At 43.8% G+C, this 11,217-nt stretch overlaps 1 protein-coding gene across 1 annotated transcript; it reads right to left on the bottom strand.

The window, feature by feature from the left end:
- Positions 1-1,716: 1,716 nt before the first annotated feature.
- LOC118455009 (serine protease 27-like) lies at positions 1,717-7,084 on the bottom strand. The gene is made up of 8 exons (XM_087840435.1): positions 7,011-7,084; positions 6,589-6,609; positions 6,237-6,399; positions 5,781-6,049; positions 5,038-5,183; positions 4,728-4,951; positions 2,952-2,983; positions 1,717-1,892 (listed from the first exon to the last, which is right to left on the bottom strand). Exons 1-8 carry the CDS (start codon positions 7,063-7,065, stop codon positions 1,717-1,719), a joined length of 1,086 nt encoding a protein of 361 aa, XP_087696561.1. The 5' UTR covers positions 7,066-7,084.
- Between the last annotated feature and the right edge of the window lie 4,133 nt (positions 7,085-11,217).

The following is an 11,217-nucleotide window of genomic DNA, read 5'->3' as shown; positions in this document are numbered from 1 at the left end:
GCAGACTCCACTTCTTGAATTGATTTTTTCTCAGACCAGCCTTCCGCATCAGTTGCGAAACAGCTTTTTTTCTCTCTTCTCCCTCCAGATACTTCTCAGCAAAGGCTGTGTGTTTATTTTGGAAATCTCTTACTAACACCGAGCAGTGCTGATTTTCTAACACTGGAAAATAATTCAAAATGTTAGAAATATTCCAGTGTTAGAAAATCAGCACTGCTCAGTGTTAGTCGTTGTAAATCTTCAGAACTGACTAGGTTACTTTTAAAAATATAACACTGTCAAAAGTGTTCATTTAACACTCAACAGTGTTATATTTAACACTCAGAGGAGTGGACACATATGGACACTCTCTAGTGTTAATTTAACACTGGAGATTTTGCTGTGTAGGCAACTCTCGTCAAAAGTAAATGCAAATGAATCTGCCCAGGTATCATTAAATGTTGTATTTTCTTTTCTTACATTTCTCCATACTTGGGGTTGAAAGTCCAGGTGTTTCGCCCGGTACACCGGCTTCTGTGAGTGTGACACTTGTTTTGAGCGCCGAAAAATAATAAAATATTAGTAACAATTAGTATGTTGGTGCTTCTGTCATATCCACCCTTTTCTTTTCACTTCTGGATTCAAAACAGCACCTGAACAGACGTCACTAATCATTAGGGATGGGTACCGGTATCCGCTGCCATGTTGGTACCGGTTCTGACATAAACGGTAGTAACCAGACCGAAAAGCAGCGCACATTTCGGTGCTTTTTTTCCTGAGCTGTAATACACTTTATATTCTAGCCAATCATTTTACGTTTCCGAGGATAGTAGGCGGGTCCAGGTACGTACGTTCTTTTAGAGTAGAGCTACAGATTAAAAACGCCCAAGGCGAAGCGGTCAAAAGTCTGGCTGTACTTCACAGCAAAAGATGCAAACTCAGCAGCTGCAACAAGTGCTTTAAGCTGATACTGTGATACTGTCAAAGGAGGTAACACCTCAAATCTGATGAAACACCTGGCGACGCATAGCGTTTTTTTTAAAAAGCCGAGAAATGCGCCGTATTTGATAGCTTGCTGCGAGACCTCACACCGAGCACATCTACTGCGGGTGGGTTGCCTGTTATCGGACCCGGAGTTAGCAACATCCCCCAAAAACCCGAAGAGTAGAGTCCTGGCCCCTAGCCCTGCCAGTGTAGCAGAAATGATGAGGATGATGATGCAGCAGCAGCCGTTCTTCTCTGGGTCAGTAGCTTAATGTTGTTCGTATTACATTAATGCATGTAAGGTGAACTAGCAAACACCATCATAGCTACATGCGGCTGTCTTCTTGTTTGATGGCAGATACTCCCTTCACCCTGGACAAAAAGGCTAAAATGACCAAAGAAAAAGTGGAAAACAGTTAAACATGAGAGGTTTTTGGACAAAGTTTGTGTTTTTTCCATTGTTTAAGCTGCTTCCAGCCAAGAGTGATACCATATATGCCCCATAGCTGCAGAAAAGGCTAACATTGTTATCTTTTTACAAAAAACAGCTGAACATGAAGGTTTTTGGACCAATTTTGTGTTCTCCATTCTTTAAGCACCGGTTCGAGCACCGGTTCGAGCACCGTTTAAGCACCGGCACCGTTTCAAAAGTACCGGTTTGGTACTGGTATCGGATAAAACCTAAACGATACCCATCCCTACTAATCATTTAACTATGTCATCGTCTGGCCAAACTTCAACTTTATCTGCAACTCACCTTGAGAAACAGTTGGCGTTGCTCAGCACTGAGTCCAAGGCCACAAGAGTCCCACCACACACATGACTTCCATTCTTCTGTAGACTTGCCATCCACGGCCACGAGCTGGCTGTCGCCATCGAGGTTCCACCCAAAAGGCCAGAATTCTTCGGCGCTTGTCCACAGAACACCGCTGAGGAGAAAAACCAGAGGTAGACGCAAAGAAATGTTAAAATTTTTAACCATCAGTTCAGGTGGTTCATCTTAAAGAATCATAGCATCACCCATCAGGGAAGTTTAAACAGAAAGTGAAAAAATGAGAAGCGCACGGGTGATGTCACAATCATCAAAACTGTTATGACTTGGCCAATACAGAAGCTGTGAATGATTTCTGAGATCCGGGGGAAGACAGAGACGTGGGGAGCTGCATCTGTTTGTGGGAGAAAGTGGCCCTCAGGTTGGCCTGTCCTGAGCTATGAAGAAACCTAAGATGGCATACACGGGACACAGACTTCAGTCTTTAACACAGTCATCTCACTGTAGCTGATGCTGAAGCTCTCTGCTCGGGCTGAACACTTCACTCTGTAACTGAATTTTGGACTTCTTATAAGGAAGGCGACAGATGGTACATATAAGCAGTATTCTGCACAATCAAACTGCATCAAACGGTCCACTGCTCTTTACTCTGCTGACATGACTAAACTGCAAATGTCAGCTTAAAGCAGCTCATCAGGTTTATAATGATACAACATTAGTGGGGTTCATTAACAACAGAGCTAAGACATCTTGCAGAGCAGAAGTGCAACTTTTAGTGAGCCGGTGTAGAGACACCAACCTGTCCCTTAACATCAACAGGAGGAAAGAGTTGACTGTGGACTTGAAAAAGGCCGAAACCAAACATCAGTAGAGAGGGTCAGCAGCACAAAGATCTACATCACTGAAGAGCTCTCCTGGACTCCTGGAACTTCATACACCTGGCAGAGAAGGCTCAAAACATAAAGCTTTCAACCTTAGGAGGTTGAAGTGAGTGTGGAACTCTTCCTCATCCTCACCACCTTTTACTGAAGCACTATTCAGAGCATCCTGACACGCTTGACAAGCCTGACATCACACCTTATTTTTCACTACAGCTGTAATTACAAAGAAATTGAACTTGGAAATAGAAATGAGTAAAACTCAGTAACAGTCGATCACACTGCAATCAGTCCATTTTTAACTTTTTAGGTGGTTTTAGGATTGGTGTTTGACCTACGTTTGCTGGTGGTGGTTGGCACTGGTGGCAGCAGTTGATACGGGCGACACGGGCGGTTGCCCGGTGTGGCATCGTGGTGGGGGGCGGCATCACGTACATTGGCAAAAAAAAGAAAATTGCTCGTACTCATGCTGCCCCAACATCAGCCAGCGCATATTGAGAATGGTACAGGCACCGATCGGTTTTCTATCGCCCATTTGCTGGGAGTAAGGGCGCCCTCCGTTTGCGAGGTGCGCCTGCTGCTTGCAGCACAGGGATGAGAGGGCGGGGCGGCGGGGGATTCTCTGGCTGGAGCAGCGTCTAATAACCAACTCGCAAAATAAAACAAAATAAAAACAAAACAACAAACACGAAAACACCAGACATCATGATACAGACTTATAATTTGCACCGATGTTTTTTCGAAATTCTATACATGAAAAGTGAGCACGAGAGCCCTCGGTGCGCCTGCTCGCTGCTGAAGTCAAAGTAAACTTTATTGTCATCTCCGCTACATACAGTCCAGTATATAGAGACGAGACGACGAGTCTCCAGTTACAGAAGTGCAAGTAAACAAACAATAAATATAAGAAGAGTAAGAAAATAAATATACACTTTAGGACTCGGGGTAAAGGGATCAATAACAATTTAAAATTTATAATTTACAGTTTGATGATTTAAAGTCTCACACACAACCCGTCGAAAGGGGAGGGGCCTGCTGCTTCCAAATAGAGCACATTTCATTCATAATGTTGTAAATTATGTATTCATGATTTGAATCCTGGGTTGTGCGATATCCCAGAAATAAACCTTAGACAAAGTGAATCTGTGAACTAAGTTGTAGGTCTGTTAGATCATGTTGTGGTGATCCTCGGGTTGAGGGATGGGTGTTCATACTGTGCAAAATTAAAACCAATGGAAGATGGACAAGAAAGGCTCAAAGCCATCAGGTGCTCAGTTTAGAAAAAAGAGAAAAGAAGAGAAACGAGCAACAGATGCAGGTAAGCAGATGTGTGATTGGATAATGGCAGGTCATCCTGAAACAATCAGAATCAGAATACTTTATTAATCCCTAAAGAAATTATGTGGGTTACAGTTGCTCCAAGAAAAAATGGTAAAAATAGCAACAGTAACAGACTGAACTCCAAACAATACATTATGTTACAGATTTTAATATTAAATAGTCATTGTCAGTTGTTGATTTGCTCTGTTCTCATTGTATGACGAATTATGATGGCTGTTTGGTAGCTGTTTGCATACTATGCACACTCTCTCTCTCTTCATGTGTGTGTCCGGGAGAGAACCGGACAAACGCCGTTCCTTCGCTTGACCCCAGTCGCTCTCGTCCGCTCCCCCGTAACACTGCTCTTTTATTGAGGTTACATGAATATACATAGGTTCATTAACATATGACGTTTACATACAGACTTCCCTAAACCTGCTGATCTGGAAGTCCAGCAGGTCATCTAAACAAAAGGCACTTAGACTAAAACAGATATAGACACGTTTATCCATAAAACAATAAGACAAGGTACGACCTCTCCCAAGCTCCCAGGATGCTCTGGAATGCACACAAAGTTTGCAGACTATTAAGGATCAAACCTTTACCAATCTAAAACCAATTATAAAACTCTAAGCATATATAAGTAGATATTTCTAAGCATAAATGATAATCAACAATACAAAACCTGACACGTTTTGTGTGTGTGTGTGTGTGTGTGTGTGTGTGTGTGGGGGGGGGGGGGGGGGGGGGGGGGGGGGTTTAGCCTGGGGCACCAAGCAGGCTAGGACCGCAGTCCTCTGCAGGTGACACTGAGGTCACTGTTGGTCCCAGTGGACGTGAACCTCACGAAGCCCGGCCGGTTGGAGGAGATCCGGCTGTTAATCCAGGTCTGGTACTTGGATACTCTGGCGTAGACTCCTGGAAAATTCGGCCTGGCACAACCTTCCCCAAAACTGACGACTCCCGCCTGAATCCAGCGACCGTTCTGCTTGATCACCATTGGACCTCCTGAATCTCCCTTTGAGAGCAGAAACATTTACTGTTAGCTGAGGAGAAGAAACTGTAGAAGGTGAAAATGTGCCAAACACAGGTAACAACAATCACCTGACAGGAGTCCTTTCCTCCTGCACTTAACCCGGCACAGATCATGTTGTCAGTGATTGATCCCACTCCATAGTTACAGTTACACTTCCTGTTTCCCACAACAGGAACCTGCACCTCCATCAGGTTTTGTGGAGAAGGTAGGGGCACTGAAGGGGTAAAATAAATATATCAGTTTGTAATAAATAACATGTGACTGATTAACCTTCAAACAAAAGGGCGGCTCCTCCAAACTTAAAAACAAATTGTAGTCATGTGTGCAAACAAAGATGGGGAAACATGTTTGTCCGCTGGGGTTAGAGCTCTCTGCAGAACAGTCACATGACTTTGATGCCGCTCTGTCATCTTGTCCTGTTTTATGTTAATTGAGTATTTTAGATGAAGGACAACAGCTGCTGTTTTTAAACGATACAGAAATAAACTTGACACACAGACAGTAGATGGTCGTCATCATGTAGTAACTGTCGAACACCACCTGGGGGCAGTGTCAGATACACAGAAAGTATACTTTCTTTTAACCAAGGATCATTTTGACCTGACATCATCGTGCAGACAGCATGTTTGCTGCAGGTCCAGCACTTCCAGACTGTTTAATTCACATAATTATTCTTTCTTGCTTTGAACTCTGCACAGATTTAACCTCATGGAAATATTTTATTGCTCTAAATATTTCTGAGACAGCAAACTCGTTCCCTGTATTATTGTCATCATTTCTCTAAAAAGGATCAGGTGTCTCTATGACCCACCTCCTTCTCTAGTACTTCCCCAGCCGGTGACCCAGCTGTTAACACCGCTGTAGAAGATGCTGTTTGAAGCTGCCAGGCAGACGGGAGAAATGTAGTTGTTGAAAGTCACCGGTGAGGAGAGCCTCAGGAGGCAGATGTCGTTGTTGTTGGTATCAGAGTTGTAGTTTGGATGTTTGATGATCTGTGTTACAGTTCGAGACACTGCATTGGGATTAGATCCTTGTAGACTCCGACGGCCCAGAATCACAGTCAGTCCTCTCGGGTTGGTGCTGAGATCATCAAGGAGCACAAAACAACATGCAGTTATTACGATGGCTAAAAAGAAATGATATTATTGACTTCCTACTCTGTTAAATATTTATCCTGTTACACCCTCAGCCCCCTGATTACGACCTTTAATAATCTCTTTATGGTAATAAATCTTGTTTAGTGTGCAGCTTCAGCCTCATTACTCACGTTTCAAAGCAGTGAGCAGCAGTCAGCACCCACTGACTGTTAATGAGGGATCCTCCACAGAAGTGGGACCCAGATCTTTGCAGACTGACCTGCCAGGGCCAGCTGCCATCGCGGGCCGCCTGTCCTCCTACAATCCTGGTGTTGAGCTTTGGTTGACCACAAACTGAAGACAGACATTAAAACACAGAGTGAGCATTACTGTAAGAGCTGTAAACTCTCAGCATTACAAACTGCTGAGTGAGGACACAGTGATCCTGGGAGTCTACAGTTCACTCACAAACTAATATTCATATGAAACTAAAGATTTATTACACATAAAAGTAAATCATTACACAAAGAATCTTTATCTTACCATTCAGCTGTGACTCAGACTCTGAAACACAGAAAACAAACCATTTTAAAACTAAAAATCTTCATTCATCTGTCTGTGATTAGTTCACTGTCTATAATTACTGTGTGAAGTTACAGTTAGTGTAACCAATTTGAAAAAATGTGAGATAAGAAATGTTGAGGTTCCAAACACTACGTCTCCTCATCAGAGGCTCCTGTGTTGTTGGTCTGTCATAAAAACTTCTTCTTCAAAATATATATTAAACTTATGTTTACTGAACATTGTGAATTTTAACTGAACACACCAAATTCGTATTAAAGAAACGATTTTTTAATGTAAAGGTTTTTTTTCCTGCAGTGTCACTTTAAAGTGAAGCGATGTGCTCCTGAGTGTTTTCACCCTCTGAGTCGTACCTGATGCAGGTGTGTGCAGAGAGCTCTTACCTTGGGTCAGGAGCATCAGCCCAGCAGCCAAACACATCACTTTGTAGAAAGCCATCGCTGTAAGATCCAAACCTCCAGACCTGCTGAGGCTTAAATAACCTTCCTCTCTCTTCCTTTAGGTTTGCAGTAAAACACACCTTTCTCAAACACCCGTCTGACGACACGCCCAACACGTCACTGCAGGTTACCAGACCTGCTTCACATTACAATCATCAGATTAAACAGGAACTTTTTAATAATTTTTCTCGGATTACGCACTTTACTCACTTACTAACACCAGGAAACAAAAGTCTGCCCTGCTGTGTCAAATAAAAGTTATTTAAAGGTTTCACAGTATTGACTGACGTGTACAGGTGTAAGAATGGGCGAGCTGAGCAGCAGCGTTTGTATTGAAGTGAAATGCATTAACTCGACCAAAAACTACATAAATAAATCCTGTTGCTGACGATCATTGAGATATTTAAAAAGTGGTTTTGTTTTTTTGTTGGAAACATTTAGAGATGTTTGAATCTGTGACAACAGGCGCCAAAGAGTGATGATCTAAACTGGAGGGTTTCACAAACACACTGCCTCAATAAAGGCGCTCACACCAAACAAGCTCGTTAGAGTCGTACAAACTCTGTTTGACCCATCAATAAATCACTGCACATGGTTCACATTTTACTAGAAAAACAGAAAGAAATGAGGCTCAAAACTTTTGCACATTACTGTACAGTTTTTAAACATTAACGTCATTATTGCATTTTCATGATGACTTTCCGCAAAATAAAAACTGCTTCTCTTTAATGTGGTGTAATTACATGATGATGTTTTACTATTTCCTCAACTAGATGAAAATGAGTCAGTTCTTCAGTCTGATGAGCGTTCGTTCACTCAGACGTTAGATCAGCAGGAACATCGAGCACAGACCTGTAACAAAACTACATTCCCGTAAATCTGTGAAACAGGAAGTTTTATTTAAAGAAGCAGCTTCACCGAGAGATCATGAAGGAGAGATACACCACACATCTGCTCTGTGAACGAAAACAATACATCTCCATCCTTCATTAATCTGCAATGACAGTGGGGGCTGTCCACTCGGGAAAAAACTGGTCAAACTACATCAGGTTTCGCTGAATGAACAAATGAACAGGAAGTGTTTCAGAACCAGTAGAACCACAAAACACTGAAGTTTCCACTGAGCACATCACAAACATCTGTCATGTCAGAAGTATTTCTTTCCCTTCTGATGTAAACGAGAGTTACAAAAAGAGGCAATAACAAGTCAACCCCAAAGAGGCAGCGGTCCAGCAGACTATCGCCCTCTCGCTGTTCTCACTGAGACTTCCCTGGTTTTAGTTTTTGTTAGTGTCTTTGACACTGCAGGTAGCATGAGAGGGTAACTGTTACTACTTTAAATTAAATCAGTGGTTGAAGTGAGCACTTCATAAGTGGGTAAAATGTGGACTCACTGCACCAACTGGGCTGAACAAAGAGGGGAAGTCATCAAGTGTCCCTCATGTTGTACTGACAACTGCCTCCCCTTGTCCACTGACAACTGGACAAGGGGAGGCAGCGACTATATATACTATACTATATATTATATATACGGGAGGAAGTGGCTTTGACTTCCCAAATGCCTCAGCAACCAAATAGCACCCAAAGTGTGGGGCCCCACACTTTGGGAAAGTCTGGGTTAAATGATCACCAAGTAATATTTGTTTATGCAGTCCTGCTGTAACTGTGGGGGCTAGTCCAACCAGAACAGTATGGTGGGGAGAGATTTGTTCTTCCGGTACTGCCATTATGTTTTGTCGTGTGCTGGAGTACGCATTAAAGTGTTCCAGCAGACTAACATCCAGAGTGATCATTGGCTCGTCGCATCACACGAGAGCACTACACATCCTGCCCCCTGTGTTCAGTCCCAGCAACACTCAAGCACATCTTGGTTGGTTGTAGGACTAGCCTTACTCGGGGCAGATACACATGGAGACACAACCAGGTTCTATTAAATTCGTTCTTTTGAATTCTTTTACCGACCGAGAAAGACTTCCGACTCAGAGTGGTCAAGCTCAAAAAATCATCTTTATTGTACATTTCCGGAAACGGAGAACTGTAGACACGAGCACGCACCCAGAGATGTCGAGCCGAGAAAGTTGAGTGCAAGATGAAATCTATCAACTTTTCATGAACCAAGAGGAGCATCGGCTTTCATCAACATTTATCCGGGAGGGAGACAAGCAGAGGACGAGCCCCTAACCCCGGACGTGGGCCCGCTGAAGGTCACCAGGGATTGGCAGATGCAAGTGGACTTGGACCAGAGGCTACTTTTTCCCACAGAGATCGTAACAACTACTCTGCGACCAGACCTCGTCCTTTGGTCTAACTCCCGAAAACTTGCGTACGTCATTGAGCTGACGGTACCATGGGAGGAAGCAACTGAGGAAACATTTGAGCATGAGAAGCTGCGGCATGCCAACTTGGAAGCTGAGGCAGAGGAAAGAGGCTGGAAGATCAAAGTGCGCCGGTGGAAGTGGGGTGCAGGGGCTTTGTTGCCAGTACAACAGCAAAACTGCTTAGAGGTATGGGATCAGGCGACAGGCACAATGGCAGGCTATAAGAGAATTAGCTGACACTGCTGAGAGGACCAGTCACTGGCTATGGCAGCGAAGGTAGTCAGCTAACCGCGAGACACACGCCCAGGATTGATCTGTGGTGAGGTTACCACAGCAAAGGGCACGAGAAGAAGTGAGGCTCTTTAAATATTAAAGAGGTAAGTATAACTTTTGCAGTGAATTGATAAATTGTATGAAACTAAACAGAAGAAATTAGAAGAGAAATAAAAATGTAACATAAACCAGTGACACACTCTGACCCTGATCAACCCTGGCAGGGCTTCCTTGGATGAGGGTGTCTAGTGATAATGGCTGAAACACCCAATGAATCCAAGGTCCACTACTGACGATCTATTACAATCTAAATTAGATTCTTAATCCCCAAACCTAACCAAGGAAGGTAAAAAAAAAAAGCCTAACAAAATGGCAGAATAGCTTTTGATAAAAGACCGAAACAGCCTGTGAAGTTGAGGCACACAATGATGAGTCCCGCTGGTAAAGTTTCCAGGCTGCCTTCTGTCACGTTTTAGTTAATGGACTCAGGCGCAGACCGGGAATCTTTGCAGAGTTAACAATCAGTTTATTTACACAACGACACCTGGTGATACTATTTACAACGTGCTGGAGGGAGGGGAGTGGGGTCCAGAGTTCTGGGGTATGTGAGGGGAAAGACGGGAATCAGACGCACTCCAAAGGCTCTCTCTCTTCACTCCCCACACTGGGGAAACACAAATCCACTCACTCGTCCACAGGAAACAGGCAGGCAGGGAAAGGTCCGGGGTAGATCTGCACACAGAGACGGGGGTTAATGACGAACAGACGGAAATAACTTTACGGAGTTCAACTCACAAATGGTTGAGAGACTGACGCTGATAGCTCAACGATCCAGCGACAAGTGACACAGTGCTGCCGTCTTAAATCGGCCTTGCGATCATCCCGATAGGCAGCAGGTGCGCGGGCCAGAGGCGGGAGCCCATAATGAGCACCGCCCCGGCAGGTGGGCGGGTGAGAGAGAGAGAGAGAGAGAGAGAGAGAGAGAGAGAGAGAGAGAGAGCGCGCATGTTGCCTAATACAGGATCAGCTGGTGAGGCACAGGGACCATGACACCTTCCCTCATAGTAGCCATCCCTCAAGACCTTCTCCATCTGAAGCAATGCATTATCAGGGATAGTAACATCTACTCCTTTTATTGAAATAATACATTCAGAAGGGCAACCAGGGAAGTGGAGGCAGATGAGGAGAATGAGACATGGCTGAACAAAATCACCGAATCACAAGAAGAAAAGCAAAACTGAAAGCAAAGCAAAAGTAACACTGACTCTCAAAGTAAAGCAGCCAATGGGAAAACACAGACACACAAGGGAACTGGATACAGGAGACTCAAGAGGATGCAACACAGCTCAGAACTGTGAAAAGGTCTAAATAAAGTAAGTGGAAAATAGGTAAAAACCACAAACATTAAGCAAACTGGGAATTACAAAAGATAGTTAAAGTAGAAAGTCGTCTGTGAAGGTTCTCAGTCATCCAGGTCATCGTAGTCAAAGGAGCTTGCAAAGAAAAGCGTCTGGACTTCTTTAAGTTACTTGAAGACGTTTCACCTTCATCCGAGAAGC

The sequence above is a fragment of the Neolamprologus brichardi genome, chromosome 4, assembly GCF_056152115.1.
Source record: "Neolamprologus brichardi isolate AB-2024 chromosome 4, ASM5615211v1, whole genome shotgun sequence".
NCBI lineage: Eukaryota > Metazoa > Chordata > Actinopteri > Cichliformes > Cichlidae > Neolamprologus > Neolamprologus brichardi.
Note: the sequence above shows the minus strand (reverse complement) of the source record. Positions and strands in the feature narration are given on the sequence as shown.

Excerpts from the sequence above, each read along its gene's own strand:
- LOC118455009 (XM_087840435.1), bottom strand. The coding sequence starts at position 7,065 with ATGGCTTTCTACAAAGTGATGTGTTTGGCTGCTGGGCTGATGCTCCTG. Across the intron at positions 5,184-5,780 it reads GGGAAGTACTAGAGAAGGAG|TGCCCCTACCTTCTCCACAA; the intron begins GTGGGTCATAGA and ends TTACCCCTTCAG. Across the intron at positions 4,952-5,037 it reads GAGGAAAGGACTCCTGTCAG|GGAGATTCAGGAGGTCCAAT; the intron begins GTGATTGTTGTT and ends CTGCTCTCAAAG.